This window comes from Mchenga conophoros, linkage group LG23 (assembly GCF_057382185.1).
Source record: "Mchenga conophoros isolate Kocher_MC1m ecotype Shallow Benthic linkage group LG23, M_conophoros_male_GT1.1, whole genome shotgun sequence".
Taxonomy (NCBI): Eukaryota; Metazoa; Chordata; class Actinopteri; order Cichliformes; family Cichlidae; genus Mchenga; species Mchenga conophoros.
This window is the reverse complement of record NC_140547.1, coordinates 15,311,222-15,330,453: the sequence shown is the minus strand read 5'-3', so window position 1 is coordinate 15,330,453 and position 19,232 is coordinate 15,311,222. Positions and strand designations below refer to the sequence as shown.

The following is a 19,232-nucleotide window of genomic DNA, read 5'->3' as shown; positions in this document are numbered from 1 at the left end:
CAGGTCCTGAATTTTGTCTGCACGTATGTGCTGAACAACAGTTCAGAGTATCCTGCCTTCTTGGAGTTTCTGGGTGGGGTGCTCGAGGGTGCTCCACCTGGGTTGTCCTACTGGGAGAGATCTATGCTCATGTGGACAACAACAGTGAGACCTGGAGATGCATGATTGGGAGAAACGACCTGCCTGATCTGAACCCGAGTGGTATTCTGTTATTTGACTTCTGTGCAAATCACACCATGTTTGAACACAAGGGTGTCTATAAGTGCATATGGCACCAGGACACCCTATGCTGCATGTCGATGACCAATTTTGTAATCGTATGACACTGGACGCAGCGCGTTCGGGTGATGTTTACCAACTTTACTTCGTAACCCGGAAGTTCCCCCACACAAAGCCTTATGGGAACAGTAGTCTACTGCTACACCTCCTCCTTTTAGCTAAAGACACACTTCATAACGACTCAAACAGCTCACAAGAACAGAAATGCGGAGCATAACCAAATGTGAAAATTATGCACATCCCTCATTTGTTCACTTACATTTAAACGAAACACATTATTGTAAACATCCCTTACAGCTTAACCCAGCTTTGAATAGGGCATGAATGGATAACTTCAGAGAATTACACATCCAGTCTTTCAGGAGGTCTCACCACTCGACCAGATCTGGTAATAGTCCCTGTTGGTCTGAGGTGGCTCCTATTTCTCCTCAGAAAACCCCTGTCTGTCTCTACCACATAAGATCTGAGAGCATTGGCAGGTCCAACTACTGCTCCAGTAGTTCCTTCAGTGGTAATCCACACTTTCTGTCCTGACGATAGTTCCGGAAGTGGTCTGACTCTATGTCTGCAGTTGCAGTGTGTTTCCTGCTCACGCCTCCCCTCCTCATCTTTATTGCGAAAAGCCTGTAGGTCAGGACACTTTGGCACCAGCTTTGCCACAGCTTGTGGCAGTGAGGTAAGCAGGTGTCTCCCCATAAGCAACTGCGCCGGCGAGAGCCCAAGTTCCAGTGGGGTGGCCCTGTACGCTAACAGTGCTCTGTTGTAGTCACAGTCCTTTTTCCACAAGTCTTTAATGGTACGAACAGCGCGTTCTGCCTCCCCATTGGCTTGGGGGTAGCTGGGGCTGCTCATTTCATCTGTGAACAATGCAATGTTTGGTTTTCTTCCTGAATACTATTGTTGTTTATATTTACTGGAAGAAACAGTAAAAACAGCGTTTTATAAGGAAAACGCTCAAAAGCACTCTCCTCCTGTGAGCAAAAACAACACCAAAAAAACCCCCGACCCTTTCCCATTGGTCGAAAAGTGTACCATGTCGTCCAATCAAAAAATGATATGGCAACATGGCATCTAGTTGTTTAGGAAGGGGGGAAGTTTTAGGAGTGACGGCGGTGTTTTGAGGTGTAAGAGATTAGAGACGTTTAGCACAAATCTTGTGTAGTTAGTGTGTAGTGTAGTCAATAGTTTTGTTGTGTGTATCAGAACAATGATGCAACTGCTGAATGTTACAGGTGTTACAGCAGTGATACATCTCCTGCTGTCAGGCCTGCAGGTATCAGGCTGTTGTTCTCCTTTATCTCATTATCGCACCTGTCTACCATCTGAGGTATTTGGGTTGAGATGCCCGGCCACCACACCGACTCTTTTGCTCTGGCCCTGCATTTGGAAACGCCCTGATGGCCGTCATGCAAACGTGACAAAACCTCTGCTCTCATTTGAGGTGGTATCACAAGTCTCTCCCCTTCCATAAGAAGACCATGAACAACATTGAAGTCCATTCTGTATTGCCAGTACCCCTTTAACTCTGGATCTAGTTTACCTTTTTCTGGCCAGCCTGTCCCACATTGATACACAACCTTTCTACACAGGTCATCCATTTCCTGCACCAACTTAATCTCCTCCAGCATTTTATCTGTGGCTGGGAGATGGGAAACTACACAGACCACGAAAACCTCCACCTTTTTTTCCAGCTGAAGATACCCAGCAGAAGGAGGGCCCACCAGCGGTGCTCATGAGAGGGCATCAGTGGGGTTCTTCCTTGGAACATGGACAATGGTGAAAGTAAAGCGCAGCAGCCTGAGGCGGGATCTCAGGATGCGTGGAGGCAGGTCGTCCAGGCCTCTTGTGCTCAGAATACGGACCAGGGGTTTGTGATCTGTGATTAGAGTGAACTGTAGGCCCATGAGGTAAGATGACAGTCGTTGACACGCCCACATTACAGCGAGCGCCTCCTTTTCTATCTGCACGTAGCGTTTCTCTGTGTCTGTGAGACCTCTTGAGATGTATGTGACTGGTCGCCAGGAGTTGTCAGACTAGCAGTGAGTGGCCTCGACTCTGGAGTGAGCGGAATTTGACAGAATCCAGACCGGGCGTCGAGCTTTGTGAACACTTTATCATCTTTCATCATCGCTAGTGTTTGACCTACTGCTGGGAGGATGTGCCTTTCTCTTTTGACTACTGTGTTCAGGGGTGTGAGGTCCACACATATACTGGGGGGCTTTCCTGCTGGTCTAGGGATCACTACCATGCCTGAACACCAGTCTGTAGGCTCAGTGACTTTGGAGATAACTCCCATTTCTTCCATTCTGTGCAGCTCATTTGTCACTGCATCTCTGAGGGGAAGAGGAACACGTCTTGGGGCAGATAGGGCTATTGGTACAGCTCCTTGCTCTACCTCGATGTGGTAAGGCTCCTTCAGCACGCCTAAACCTTTGAAAACGTCTGGGTATGCTGCCCTGAAATCTGTCACCGATTCCATTACTGTGCTTACTCTATACACAAGACCCAGAGCCTCACATGCTGGCCTGCTTAGTAGTGGCTGTACTAGACCTGACACAAGGTAGACGTCTTGAGAAACAATGCACCCTTTCACTGCTAGCTGCGCCTCAAAGCAGCCTTTAACATTGAGTGGGCAGCTGCCTGGCCCTAGTAACTTCTTTCTGGGTCTCTGCAGCATACCATCCCTGTCTGGACTGTACAAACCCTCTGGAATAGACGTAACATCCGCCCCTGTGTCGAGTTTAAAATATACATTTTCCCCATTTAACTTGACCTTTTGCACCCCGGGCTGTGACCTCTCAGTCTCTACTTCTCCCAAGAACACACAATCCTTGCTGTCTGTATCTTTCTGATTTTCTGTCACTTCGCATAGTGCTGCAGCTTCACTACTGCGACAGACCGCAGCAAAGTGCCCTTTTTTCTGACATTTTCGACACTCTACCTCTTTGGCTGGACATTCTTTCCATGAGTGTTTGTTCTTGCAACCACAGTGGCCACATTCCTTTTCCCTTTGCTTGATTGGCTTTTGTTCTTTCTTCTGCCACGTCTGCGTTTTCCCACGTTTTGTATTTGTCTGTATTGTGGCAATGCACAATTTTCTGCAAGTTTGTGCACAGCAGCGATGAACGACTCTGTACTTTCACCATCCTGTTGCCGTCTGGAGTTAAACTGTGCTCTTTCAGAAATGTTTTCCTACGTAATGTTTGTCAAATGCATCTCCCATAGCGTACAGGAGTGAGTTAACTTGATACTCGTCTGATTTGTTATCAAGAGCGGTTGCAATGCGAAATATTTCGAACCTTCTGATCCACTTTGGCCATTTGGCAGGATGAGAAAAGTCAAATGTTTCTGGGGGTGTTATTTGTACCGTGGTCGCCATCGTGACGTGTGGATCCCTGGCTTCTTCGTGTTCAGAATCCAAGCTTTCCGGTACGCCGACATGTGAGGCTCGTGCTCGACCAGGCGCGCACACGTGCACACGCGCCTTGTTGCTAGCGCTGGTAACAGCCTCGGCCACGCTTCACCTGCATGCCGGTCTTGTTTGGGTCACCGATGCGAAAACTTCTCTTGCAAGTTAACTGCACCGTACTGTACTCGAAAATACTGTGGAGACCACTGTTCGCACTGACACCACGTGTAAATGATGACACCGGATGCAGCACGTTCGGGTGATGTTTACCAACTTTACTTCGTAACCCGGAAATTCCCCCACACACAGCCTTATGGGAACAGTAGTCTACCGCCACAGTATCATCAGAGGGTGTACTGCCTGACAGAGGCTCCCGTCTGTGAGATCTCGAACTCCCACCTCAGGCAGAGCTTCAACAGTATTCTGATGGAGACTGGGGACTTTGAGTCCGAATGGACCATGTTCACCACATCCATTGCAAAGGCTGCTGCACTCAGCTGTGGCCACAGGGTGGTTGGGTCCTGTTGTGGTGGTAACTTGCTAACCAGATGGTGGACACTGGAGGTGAAGGGAGTCATCAGGCTGGAAAATGAGTTCTGTTTGGTTTGGTTAGCATGTGGGACTTTGGAGACAGCTGATATGTACTGAGAGGCCAAGCAGAATGCAACCCAGGCAGTAGCTGAAGTAAAAACTGAGATGTGAAAGGTTTGGGAGTTCAGTGAGGCTCTGGAAAAAGGTTTTCAGACTGCCTCAAAGAAATTCTGGCAAACTGTCAGGCGACTCAGGGGGGAAAGCAGTGCTCTACCTCCTTTTACCCTCTCGAGGATATTTTAGAGTGCATGGGAATTTGCCCAACCACTCTACATGTGTTTTATGGACTTGGAGAAGCCATTTGACCGTGTCCCTCTGAGTAGTCTGTGACAGGTGCTTCAGGACTCTGAGGTGTCTGGCCCATGGCTACAAGCCATTTAGTCATTATGCAACTTTTGCAAGACCTTGGTCTGCATTTCTGGCAATAAGTCAAACTCGTTTCCACTGGGTGTTTGACTCCACCAGGGCTGTCCTTTGTTACAGATTCTGTTAATAATTTTTATGGACAGAATTTCTAGGTGTAGCCATGTGGCAAAAGGCTTTTACATGGGTGGTCTCAGAATCTCGTCTCTGCTTTTTGCAGGTGATGTGGTTCTATTGGCTTCATCGGGTGGTGGCCTCCAGGCCACACTTAAGGCATTAGCAGCTGAGTCTGAAGTGGCAGGAATGAGAATCAGCACCTCCAAGTCTGAGGCTATGGTCCTTAGTCAGAAAAGAGTGGCGTGCCCACTGTGGGTTTGGAACGAGTTGCAGCCTCCAGTGGAGGAGTTTAAGTATCTCAGGGTCTTGTTCACAAGTGAGGTTAGAGGGGAGAATTAGATCGACAGATCAGTGGCCCTGGATAAGTGGAAAAAAATGGATGGATGGATCTGGATTAGCTTGTGATATTTTCATGAAAACACCAATAAGATGTCTATCACTTTTTCTCTTTTAGTTTCTGTAAACATCACACGGCAGACCAGTCCACAATTCAATGCTTTTCAGCATACTTTATTGACTTTATTCCTTACGGTTGCTGTTCACACACACAGCTGCAGCTTTCCAGCCGCCAGCCAATCACACATCACCGCCAACAACAACATCATCCTTCAGGACAGTTCGCTCTTATTGGCAGTGGTGGTGTGGTGTGTCAGCCTCCCTGTAGCCGCGCCATGAACCACGCCCGCCGCAGTTTGATGTGTATTTGTGAAACTATAATGCAAATGTGTAATCTTACTATGCCAATGAGTCCTTCCAAAATTCCTGAATCCAAATATGGATCAACTTCCTCATTATGTTGAACTAGGAACTGCTTTGCTGAGGATGACTTAAATAAGATTATCTCAAACCTCAACTTATGACACTACAACTGTTTGTAGGAGTTGGTTTAAAAAAAACTGGGCTGTGATCACCACACTCATTGTCGTGGTGCCTGTTTTACAATTTTTTGGTTTGAGTAAATGTTTTAAAGCTGTCATAACAAGAACATTTGTCACGGCTCTGGCAGACAATATGTTTTTCTGCGCATACAGTAAACTTAGCATCAGCAGTTCACACAAACAATTCCAAACCATTCATCAGGCCTACTGGTGTTTCACCAGTGTTTGCTCAATCATTTAGTGGGTTCATGATGCAACACAGTCAGACTACTATAGCAGTTGAGTGAAAAGAATACCACGGAGTTCATAATGCTTGTGGCTAATGCACAGGTGGTGCTTTCAGAAATGTTCAGAGAGATAATTAGACTTTAACAAAGAGGATTGTTGGCAAGTGGGCTAACCTGTTCTTTCGCTGCCCTCCTTTTAATGAAAATGTCTTACAGTTAGGTAAGACCTTAAACCTTTAAGCTTCAAACTGAATCGAAGGTGTCACACCAGTGCTTCTGAAAGTTTTTCTGGTATGTTCATTTTTATGAGCTTAAAAACCCAGAAATACAGATCCCACTCATAGCATCAACACACACTAATTACACTTTACTTTCATTTTACTTTCACTTCATGAATTATAATGCTATTTAACCATGGTCACAGCCCTCCTACAGTGCCTCTATGACCCACCAGGGGGCATAACTGTACAATTCCAGTACTACTGTGCTGGCTGGTGGAAAACACAGGTGAAAAATACTTGATTATTGTTTTCTTTCTAACTTATTTTAATAGAAATTCAAAAAAAATCAAAGGTCAAAAAATGGTTGAAAAAATATAAGCAAAATTTCAAGGAAAACATGGACATTTTTTTAACATCAAAAGCTTCTGCTTTTGTTTACATTTCCTATCTAAGGGCAGAATGTATGTACCAAAATCATTAATTTCACTATTAGGTGTTTTAGCGCCTTTTTATGTATTGCAAAATGGTTGCAGTGGTAAACTCGAGAAATATACAAATGCAGTTTGCAGTCTGATAAAAATGTGTGAAAAGGGTTACCGATTAACTGCTGATTGCGGTCTGTGACATCAGTGGGGTTGTGTTGGGGGTAACTGCAGTTCATCCACCATTTGAAACAAGCTGGTTTTGCTCCCTTCTCTTCCAATTTAAGACAATATAGAAAAATCCGTTACACACATTTCGATGTTAAGAAGATTTATTCTCACTGACATCATACAGAGCCAACAGTATAAAGGACGTCTTATTCTGCGTGTTTAACGCATTCTGAAACCTGAGGTTTTGAGTGACTCATGGGTAGTGACGTCTGATGTTGACATCATTATTTGAAACTCTGACCCTGTTTAGTATGAGCATCCACAATTCTAACAATGTTTACTTAAAATCAGTTCGATTTTATATATATAGTGCCAATTTTACAACAGTTGCCTCACTTTATATTGTAAAGTATAGACCCTCCAATATGAAAATGAAGAATCAGACAGCCCCCTGTGAGCACTAGGTAACAGTGGGAAAGAGAAACTCTGTTTAAACAGGAAGAAACTTCTGGTAAAACCAGGCTTAATGGGGGGCGGCCATCTGCCATGACCAACTGAGGATGAGGAAAAAGAGAAGAAAGCAGAGAGAGGCAGGACAAAATTCACACTGTGGAAGAAAATGATTAACTAAAGATTAAAAGGAGAGTAAAGACACAGACAGTGACAAGAGGTGAGTGAAGCACAAACACTCGGAGCATCATGGGAAGCTCTCTCAATAGCCTAAGTCTATTGCAGCATGGCTAAGGGAGGGTTCAGGGTTTCATTTGGATATGCTTTTCTAACATTATGAACTTAGCATGTATAAAAAATAATAATATTTATCCCAGCACAAAACCCTGCGGAACCCTGTTAAAAAACTTAAATCTATCAGATATAGGGATGGGAATCGAGAACCAGTTTCCAGCATTTGAAGTCCTTGAACTGTCAGTTGGCTTGTCTATCTATCCTGCTTATCTGTTCCACTTGCACTTGTGGTACAGTCAGCTGATTTAGGTTCATAGTGTCATACTCTGCAGTGTGGATGTGAACATTAATCTTATTTTTATTGCACAAAAGGATGAGAGTGTGATGGTAGATTGGAAACGGCATCCAGGGCAGAAACAACTGCTGCAAACACAAGTTCAGCTCTTTGCAAGCATCTGCATAGACAGCACGCTAATGCTAAGCTAGCCAAGAACCCAGAGTGACGTAAAAGCTGAGTGAATGCTGACCCCAGTCCAGCTGCCAGATCCTGAACTTAAACAGGTAACAAACTGATGAGCAGTTAAGCTTCATTTCTACCTGTTGCTGATGTTTCTAAAGTAGAATCACTGTAGTTTAAAGTTTCTTTGTACTGGTTTTCATTTTGCTTTGTGCTGTCGGTTTTGTATTCATACCTAAATACTAAGAGAAAGATCAAATGTGTGTCCTCATGAGGACTGGTATTTGGATAAGTGTAGCCTATAGGTTTATATCGTTAACTGTTCATTATGAGGCAATTGCTTTTCAGGTCATTTTACAGTAACATGAAAGCAATGTAACAAGTCAATTGATGAATTACGTTTTGCTGTGAGTAATATTGTAACGTATTGCATTACTTTTAAGAAAAATATTCTGTGTGTTATACATTACTTTTTGAGTAATTACCGCAACAATGACACAGAACAAATAAAAGAAATATCTCGACCTGCACAAACATTTGACCACACAGCATGCAACCGATTTGCACAAATGTGATGTGATATGCTGCTTAGAGATGGTGATGACACTGGAGCCAGTGAGAATGAGTTGAATGAGGTCTACAGGACAAGAACAAAGATACGCTCACTGTCAGAAGCCAACAGAAGATCATTACCTTTACTAGAACTATTTTCTTTGCTATGATGTACTACAGTAAATCTACTTCAAGCATACTTCAACATATGGATGGAGGAAATGAATGTTGTGCCACAGGCTGAGAAGAATATTTATAAAGCAGTTTATTATTTTGTTTTGGACAAAAGCTTATCTAGACATTTCTGAATGCATCAAACTCATTACAATACAAGCAAACAAATCCTAATGTGTGGTCTAAAGCAGGAGAGGAAGAACGATGCAGCTTGCTTTTTTCCAGAGATGTCTCCAGTGTCCCCTGTGGGCTCATTGCTATATCTGTCTCAAAAAGACTTCTGCACCAGTTGAAAGGGAGAAATAACAGAAAACAGTCCAATTCTATGTAATTCAGTTTGAAAAATTAATCTGTCAGGAACATTGTGTGATGATCTGTGATGATCTCATATGGGTTTGTTTACTTTCCAGGTCATCATAAATCACCTCCAATGTTCTACTTTTAGCACTCATTCATATGCATTTGTGCGATGTTCATAATATCGAAATCATACTTTACATGGGACAAAAGTATGAAGGAAGTTACGATCAAGCAGAAAGCATCAACATCAGAAAAGTAACACCAGCATATGAAATCCCCTCTCAGCTGCACAGCATGTGATGCTTTGTGAAACAAGCTGTACTAAATTAGCAAACATCCAAGCCACAGGGAAGGCACAAATACAGCTTTCAGATGACTCACCACAGGAAACAGACAGAAACAGCCTATTGATCCCAGAGGGAGTTGAAACACTGGAAACTTCGGCATTGCACTCAACGTAGTGAGTGCAGTGCAGTTGATAAGGGTCATTGTTAACAACAGGGTCATTCCTATAATTCTTCAGACCATCTGTGGCAAAATGTTTAAAGTTAAATTGCATAATTCTATATTTATGTGCAATAAGTCATCAACAAACATTTTATTCTATACTATTCAGACAAAGATATAAATCTATGTGCTGTTTATCACTTTAATATATAGCAGAATTGAGTAAGAACTCTCATTCGAATAAGTTGTGAATAATAGTAATAACAATAATACTACCTTCAGTAATGTCATGACTGACTTATTAATAAATTCAAATTCTGATTTCAGTAAAAACCTAAATATTATTAGTTAACAGAGATATATTCATTAAATGTGATTAAAAGAAATGTAAGATAAATATAAGATTTACTGTATATCACTGACAGTTTTTCTTCTCATACAAAGAGGAACATATGAATGTGGAAGAGTTCAGGACATCTTTCTAGGAGATAACACGACTCATTGTTGCCTCTAAAATGAGGGATCTAATACAAGCCTAAGCTCCATATATCAGGCTTAAAAGGTACTTCTTAGTAATGTGAAGAACTACATGTATAATTTAATATCTATGAAGACATGTGTAATGGGTTTTTCCCATTCGCATAAACACCGATGGTTAATCATCTTTCAAATACTTTCAGAAGGTACAAAGAATCAGATGCTTTAAATTCACTATATTGCTATGAGACTTACTGAGATTAATGAAAAAGCGAAGGAAGAGTAGTTGAAACATATTCATGATTCAAGTCCAAATGATGAAGATTTACAGCCTCACTGCTGAGATGGGAAAAAACAGTGAAAGGACTTTCTTCCTCTATGATTTCACTGGTGCCATCTCGTTAGATGTGAATTCTGCACAGCCTTTCTGACAAGATGTAGGATTTCAGGTTTATTGCGGTCAAGGTTCTTCACCTGAGCCCTGCAGCCAGCTTCTCCATTGCAGCCTTGCGTTCTTCTGCCTTCTGCTGTGAACGCCGTAGGACATTCCTCAGCTCCTGAAGGTGGTCCAGGGTGCCCACCAGCTCACCTTTCACAGTTTTCATCTGGCTCTCCAGCATCTGCGTGTGATGGAGGGAGTTTCTCCTGTATCGTCTGCTGGAGCGCACCTTTTCCTCCAGGTCCTCCACTGAGGCAAGCAACATAAAACGATGTCACTGACTGCGATCAGCAGCGAGAATGTTTGTAAGTGAAAATATGAAGTTAGAAAGCCTTGTTTGTAACACTCACCCATGTTCTCCTGGTATCCCAAGCTCTTCGAACCAGACTCCGTCTTCTTGTCCAGCAGATTCTTGGTCTGCTGGAGCATCCTCTCCATCTTGACAAGTTCGGCCGCCTTTGTGTCGCTGTCCCGCCGAATTTTCAGCATCTCCTGCTCCTTCTGAGTCAGTTCACTGTGACACTTACTCATGTTGAGGGCTAAAAGTCTAAATGGCAAGACCCAAAACTGAACACAGAAAAAATGAAGACAACTGAACGGCCAGAAACCTTAGCGAAGACAAGACGCAAGGATGATGGCTATAAAACTGTTTTGATCATCCAATGAAGCACTACTCTTAAAGCCTCTGAAAAGCATAAACTTCTCTTTCTGCTGTGGAAGCACATAAAAGACTGCTTTGTTTGCAGTTTAAAGGCGCTGCTGGTAACATTTGGCTTTTTATAGGCCCAAACCTCAGTACATACCCAGAAGTCATCTGAAAACAGCATCTCTCAGTACACACTGTTACAAACTCCAAGTCATAAGACCGGCTCCAAACATCTTTCTTTACTAAAGAATAATTGTTGCACTGTTATTAGGTGACAGAAAAAGGCAGTTAATAACATATCATGTAAGCCTAGTGTTTGGTAGTAGGCAGCTTGGTAAAACACCATGAAGAAAGAAGCTCATACAGAAGCTGCAAGTCTTGTTTTATTATTGACTCTAAACATTAGTGTCTATTTAACCTAATTTTTTTTTTGTATTTTGATAATACTTTCATGTCTTTGTCCTGTCTTTCTCCCCTAATCCCCAACCGGTCCCTGAGCCTGGTTCCTGTTAAAATTTCGTTTTTCCTTCCCACTGTCACCAACTTGCTCATAGGGGCTCATATGATTGTATTTTTTCTTTGTATTATTGTACAGTCTTTACCTTAAATATAAAGCACTTTGAGGAAACTGTTGTTGTGATTTGGCGCTATATAAATACAACTGAATTGAACTGAATTGAATTAAATACAAGCTGTCTCCTGATCTTAAAGTCTAGAAGAAACAGGGCAAGTATGTACAGCCCTTGGAAAGGGCTTTCCTTAGAGAGTATATCTTTTTAGACTCTACCTGTAGAGAAAGAAATAGGCTTTTACTTTACATGCAATTCTAAGCATGCACAAACCAAATCAACCAGTCAGTCATAGAACAAATCTCATACACTCCCTTGATTCACCTTCTTTCAATAGCTCTATTAAAAAACCTCATGTTGTATATGAGGCTTCTTGTATAGCATCCTATTTTTGTGAACCCGTGACAGGGCCGTGCTAGTGGTTTCCCAATGTGCCTCGACTCTGTGCTAAATTAGGCTTGCTGTCTTCTGTATTTAATGGAAAGACATAGTTTTAGTATTGATCTTGTCGTCTAATTGTCTGTAGGAAAGTGAATAAGAGGATTTTCCAGATTGTCAGCTGGTAAAAATGTTAGTAAATGGTAATGCTTTGCACGTCTAATCCATAAAGGTGATTGATTTGTTCATTTTACCCATTAAGTTTAAAATAACGACTCTTAAAGCCAGTGTAAAAAAAATAATTTGCAGTGGCCTGAGTATTTTTATCATTTGGGTTACTGACATTGTATTGGGAGAAAGGAACAGTGTAGGATTAAAGGTAGTGCTACAAACACTACAAGCATCTTTCTCTGGAACCAAGCAGAAATGATCAGTAGCTACTGATTGCAGTGATTAGAAATAAATGCAGGTTACTTCTTAATCAATATAAAATGTAAAATTTGTTTCATCCTGAGCTTTTATTACTTTGCCACATTTCTCTGCATGGATTATCCTACCTCACAAGCTTTCCACGGCTTCTTTTCTCATTTTGTAGTGTGACTTTCTCTAAAGTCAACGATTTCCTCCAGGGTGGCTACATGCATAGATACTAACAAAAGATTTATTTTTAAACACAAACCGTGAGCCTCATGAAACACCAGTGCTGTAATGTACAACCAGCATCTTTTCAGAATTAGGATCAGACGTGCATTTTGATAACAGTGTTTTAATGAATAAATCTCCATTAGATGTGAAGTAATCAAACATTGTGACTGGGTTTCAGCTGTGTGCTTGTTTATTTGTTTGTTTTTTCTTCACATTTAACAAGCCTTAATTTATTAGCTGTGTGACTCAGTTACAAAGTAATAAAACAAGAGATACCATTGAATGAGTCACATTTATATTTATTATAACAAGAACACATTGCCACTCTGAAAAATATAAACTCTTGGATGTTTTTCAAGTAGAAAAAAAAAAACTTCTTCCCTCAGGCCAACCGAGTTAGACAAGTGACTCATAATAGGTCACTGTGTTAAAATGTCAGTGAATAAGCTGGTGTACTTTGATCAACAATGAACCCTTGTGCTCTTGAAAGCGTTCAAAAAATGCACACAGAATCACAGCCTGCTCAACATTAACATGAACTGGATAAAGGGAAGCAAATGGATGGATAAGCCAGATCTGTCTTTGTGGATTTGTTTTTATATCTGAAAGAGAGACAGAGACAATGTCAGAATTGATCAAATGAGCGCATGGTAATTAGTAATATTCATTTGTATAAAGAACTGTGAACACAGCGAGGACACTTTAAATAATGGTTTTATTAATTAAAATAGAGATATTGTTTATTTACTTTCTAGTTACTGTTTACTTACTACATAGAATCCCATAATTACCCTTCTGCATTTCACAATCTAATTTTAGCCTAGTAATTGTGACTTAATTTGTGACTCTGAACAGAAATGGCCTTTGCTAATCCTGCCATACTTATCCACCTAAATCTGCTCTCAACAAACCCATTTGTTAGAAGTTGCTTCTAAAAAATATCCACATCAGAGACTGAGACATAGAAGGGCCACTGTGTTTCACCACCTCATTTCACATGCAGGCACAACTTGAAAACATTAGTCATCACATTTACATAAAAGTCACTTGCAGTGATGCACACCATCTGTTATGTAATTTTAAGCTATACCAGCATGTTATTATAAATGCTGCTCCAGAAATAATTCCCCATATGGCATGTATAAAATAATCTCAGGAAATTCTCAAACACTTCAAAGCACAAAATACTGAATGATTAAACCATCTGGGAGGTTTTATGAAGGGAAGTGTATGGTGGTTTTATTGTAGGTTCAGTGCTTAAATGTACCCAAACACATCCCACGATATGTGCTGAATTTCATTGTGCCGATGAAGATAAACAATTGCAGCCCTTTCATACAATCGGCTTCTTCAGTAGAAGCCCTCTGAGCTTTGGCAAACAGTATATGCATTTAAAGCAGTGGTTCTCAGACTCTCACGTGGGGTCTGAAGGTACGGACAACAAAGCAAAAAACATGGATTAAAAATAGGCTGATCTGGCAGGGAGCACTCCTACTGTTTAGTGTAATTGTATTGCAAGAATGACAGATTAAGATACTCTATATTGAAGCCTCCACCTCTAATAATACATTTGCCTAACATGAAAAAGATCCCTGGTTTGAGAGCAGGAGGAGAACGGGTCAAAAGCTTGTGTACTCCTAGTGCTGATCCCAAGCCCAGGTAAATCAGAGGGTTGCATCAGGAGATGCATCCAGTGTAAAATCTGTGCCAAATCAAACATGTAGATTCACCTGCTGTGGCGACCCCTTAGAAAATAAGGCACCAGCTGAAAGTAGTTATTTGTGTTATTAACATATCAAAGTTTCACATTCATACAAGGATGGAGAAGATGGAGTCGAAGGAAGAAAAAGAAGAAGATTTATGGATGCTGTGATGGAGGACACGGAGAGAGTTTGTGTGTCAGAAGAGGATGTTATTAATGAGATGGAGGCCGATGATTCACTGTTGGGATCCTTGCTGGTGTAGCTGCTGCGTGTTACTTATTACTTAATTATTTATTTATTTTTTAAATATAGTAAATGCTGTTTAACTTACACCATGAAGTGATACATTGAATGCATGAATATGATTTATGAATGGAAGCAAAAAAGAGTGCTAAGCTTGTTTGTTTAAATTCACCCCAAGCTTTCGTTTACTCTTGGTGATAAAAATTTCTATATGTGGGTTGGAAAAAGTTTAAATACCACTGAAAGGCAGAGAGAGTTTCAGAAATAAAGATGGGCAAAGGTTCACCAATCTACAAAAAACTGCATGTCAAGTTATGGAATAATTTCAGAATAATATTGCTCAGTGTAAAAATTCAAACCTTTTTTAATATGTCATTCATGTTATCATCGAAAAGAAATATCTATGGATTTCTCCACAGATCTCGAGAAATCTCTGTGTGGAAAAAATTAGGCCAGAAATCAGTATTGAATTCCTGTGATTTTCAGGCCATCAGGTGGCATGGCATTAAAACAGGCATAATTATATTGTATTTATTGCACATTTGAAAAGACACCATTAATCCTGTAAAGTACATATGGGTTTTATAGCAACATATGCTTCCATGTCTTTCTCGGGGAAGTCCTTGCATTTTTCGCCAGTTCATTGCTAAACTGCAAACTGCATCTGTTACAGTACAACAGCATGGCTTTGTAGTGGAAGAGTCCAGGTGCTAAATGGTCTACCTGCAGTCCAGATCTTGTAGCCTCATGCAGTTCATATGTTTCACATCAGAATGGAACAACATTTCTCTCCCAAAAGTTCAGCAGCTGGTGTCTTCAGTTCCCATATTTTTTTACCTACTATTGCAAACCACTCTGTTTTTATTTATAGTTTACAGTGTCACAAAATTTTTGTAACTGGAGTTAAAGAATAACTTAAGGCTTAACTCATTGTATTTGTTCTAAATATCATAAGGTCTAATAAAAGGGGAAAAGAAATATCTTTTAAATGCTATAACAATACTAAAACAGCTTGGTATAGAAGTAGGGCATATTTTGTATGTTGATTGTAATGGGAGAACAAGTCTCCCAGAGCATCAATGTATCTCATTCAACTATAGGATCTTCTTTCTTTTTTTAAAATCTTTTAAATCAAGAGCAACTTCCTCCCCTCCTCCATATAAATCATATCAAAAGTTCAGAATTGGATAGGTTGTGTTTGTGCCACTGAAAAACAGTTAAGTTTTGATTAGAGAGCTTTATATTTTTTCTAAAAAGTGTAACTCAAATAAATAATAATAGAAAATAGCATAGGTCTGTCTACGCTGGCGTCTCTTCCCAGTTGCAAAACCTTTAAAGTCAGGCGACCAGCCTTGAACAACAGCCCAAGAAAGAGCAGCAGAGCACATACTTTGATTTTTCGCTACCAAACAGAAAACCAAATTGAGCCCATGAGAGAGAAGATAAGACATTACATTAATATTATGGTGCACATCAAAAGGCTGAGATTGCAGTTATTTTTCATTTTTGTGCCCAGTAAACTGCACAGTTGCAGAAACATTGATTTTATTAACAATTTTATTAACATTTGAAGCACAGCACTGAATGGGAATCTTTAATGCTACAGCAGTCTTAGTCATTATGTCCTTTTGTTGGACAAATCTGGAAACCACATTACACACATCTAGAAAAGTCGAAATAAACTGTCTAACTAATGTCTAAATATGTTGTTACATATATTTCTGTGATCATTACATACAATCACAGAAATATAGGAGTATTAAGAGCAGTCTGTTGTTATGGATGAGGATGCTTGTGCTTCACCTGCTAACGTGCTGGATAACTAAACGACCACTACGTTTTGATTTTTTTTTTTTAAATGAATAGTATTTTCATACACCCATTATCTCCTGCTAATGGTGGTAGCAGACAAAGAAGAGTATTGCAGATGTTGTTCTCCCCAGCAACAATTTCAAGTTCTTCCTGGGGGGGAATCCTCACATTCCCAGGCCAGATGAGTTATAACATATCTCCAGCAGACTATAGGACTACATTGGCATCTCCTGCCAACCTTTAAAGTAAGGCAACCGGTCTTCAACCACCTCAACAGGCTCTTTTTGACAGGGAGAAGCAGCGGTTCTACTCCGAGCACATTCTTAATTGTTCACCTTTCATTGTTTTACATGCTCTAATTCATTTCAGCTCTTTGTATGTTATAACTTTGCTGCCGTCCATTTCTGGCTAATGGACCAACAGCCCAAGCAAAAGTAGCCCACAGGCTGGTTGTATCACATACTTTGAACTCTGCCTCCATCTGGCAACAGACAATCTCTGCATGCAGACGAGCAGTCCTTGGCTACCTATAGTCCACGCTGATGAAGCAAATTGAAGTCCAGGAGAGATAAGTACACTTTTACACTACATTAACATTATGGTGTACTTTAAATAGACAGAGATTTCGGTAATGGTTCATTTTTGTGCCCAGTAAACTGCACAGTTACAGAAAAACATGTTTTATTAACATTTTAACACCAGCACTGAATGGGAGTCATTAAACACTAAAACAGTCTTTCATTGGTCAAACCTGGAAACCACATTACATAAACATTTTAGCAATCCATCTGCTCGGCAACACTTCTTCTTTCATGAAAAACAATCACAGAAATATAAGACGGCTGTCTGTTTTGATGGATGATAATACCTGTGCTGGACCTGCTAATGTGCCATATAACTGAGTGCCCATTACCTTTTGCTGGTGCACTCTCTTGAGATCCAGACTTACTGTATCTCTTTATTAGATACCAGAAACAGAACTCTCATCTCAAAGCAAAATACAGTAAAGAGGAATCTTTGTAATCTTAGGACATAAAGAGATCCACTACACCTGTTGAAATACACCATTAAAAGAAAATGCAGGTATGTGCCAAAACCTCTTAAAATATACATCAAATCAGGAATGTTTTTATACATGATCCTACTCTGGCATTATAGCTGAATGCTTTTGGTTCTCCACTTTCCTCTGCTGATACAAGCTCCCTCTGAGCTCTGAGATTTATCCTTAAGGAACATCACCAGGGAACTGTCTCTTTCTCCAGGGAAACTGTGAAAGTCTGCCAGGAATTACTCTGCTTTTGTGCACTGTGTGTTTCTGTTGTTTTTACCCAATAAATGATTAAAATTCTCCCCTGAAGCTCCTGATTTTTTTTTTCAGGACCTGCGATAACTTGTATAGGTCATCTTCTTTTCAAGGTAAGTGGTAAGAGACGCTTAGAGCAGAGGCTCCAGACGTCCATTCCAACACAAACACATGAAAGTATCACTGATAATTCAACAATAAAATAGTTTCATGTTGTGGCCATCACATGGTGTTTTCCAGAGTGATCAGGATAATGCTTTCTTAGGTTTATTATTTTCAACACATTTATAGATTTATTCCAACCCATTCCCAAAGCGTAAAATGCAGATGACTTGTCTGTATTTTACGCGTTGGGATGAGAACGCGTTGTCCATCCACAACCAGTGTTGGGAAGGTTACTTTTAAAATGTATTCCACTACAGATTACAGAATACATGCCCCAAAACATATTTTGTAACGTATTCCGTTATGTTACTCAATGAGAGTAAGGTATTCTGAATACTTTGGATTACATAATACATTATCATTCTTTTTACAACTACATGAATGTACTATTGCTGTGTGATTTATTACTATTACTGAAGGATACTCGCCATACCAATACCAACTAGATCTTTAAATATTAATCCAAAATGAGTAACAATAGGGTGGACATTAGGTAAGGCTGCACTTTTTGCAGTAATCTCGTATAGAAAACTGTTCCGCGCGTATATAAAACAGCAGCTCTATTAAAGGGACCTCTGGTTAATAGGTCGGGTTCCGTGTCGGGCTCGTGGCCAAAAACTAGCTTTACTTTGTTGTCTTGGTCAACTTTGTTAACGAGAGACAGAGAGAGGCGTTGAAAGGCTGCTCCAACGGAACTTATGGTTTCTGAGAAAAACACGAACACAGTGTACAGCTGAGTCTTAATAGCTTACTTACAACTGGGCTACAATGCCCATAAGGCTACATTCTATAAATGGGCCGCGAGATTGAGACCGAGGCATTAGAGCCTCTTAATGCGTGTTTTGTTTGGGTTTCCACCAGCGTGGAATTACCAAAAATAGAGAGGGCATAGCCTAACATATGAAACAAGAAAAGACCGCTGTATTCTGAATACCACCATTTTAAACGGTAACTGTAAAGGAATACAGTTACTCATATTTTGTATTTTAAATACGTAACGCGAGTACATGTATTCCGTTACTCCCCAACACTGTCCACCAAACAAGGTTAGTCATTAAAATACTCCGTGGTTTGGATTGATTGCTATGAAAATGTCGTGATCTTAAACTTAAAGTTAACACTTTCTGAAGGTTTCTAAAAACTTTGCTTGAAAACATGCTGCACATAAATTGCACAAGAGGCTGGAAATTGGTCAGTTTTAGGGTTCAGAACTCTAATTTAAAGAAAAGAGACACAAAGCATTACAACCAGTAAAATAAAAGATGACGACCTCAATCAATACAGTAGAGAACTGGAAACAGAAATAGGGTTGATATGTCATCACTTGTTTTTGTTTTTACTTTAAATGGGACCACAATTTACAAAGTCAAAACCATTCCGTATTGACTATGACTTAAAGAATACTTCAGCTTCACCTTTCAGATTTGGAAGCGACATACGTCCTTCTTTTATATACAGTCTATGACTTACACAATATTTTCCCACTTGCAGGAATCATTTGGTTTATCTTCATTTCCATGTTCAACTTTCAAAAATCAAAATTTGTTTGAATTAAGTATA

The 19,232-nt window shown here is 40.4% G+C and overlaps 1 protein-coding gene across 1 annotated transcript; it reads right to left on the bottom strand.

The window, feature by feature from the left end:
* Window positions 1-8,619: 8,619 nt before the first annotated feature.
* On the bottom strand, window positions 8,620-10,940 carry LOC146546893 (uncharacterized). The gene is made up of 2 exons (XM_085265966.1): window positions 10,559-10,940; window positions 8,620-10,457 (listed from the first exon to the last, which is right to left on the bottom strand). Exons 1-2 carry the CDS (start codon window positions 10,737-10,739, stop codon window positions 10,240-10,242), a joined length of 399 nt encoding a protein of 132 aa, XP_085122092.1. The 5' UTR covers window positions 10,740-10,940; the 3' UTR covers window positions 8,620-10,239.
* Window positions 10,941-19,232: the final 8,292 nt, after the last annotated feature.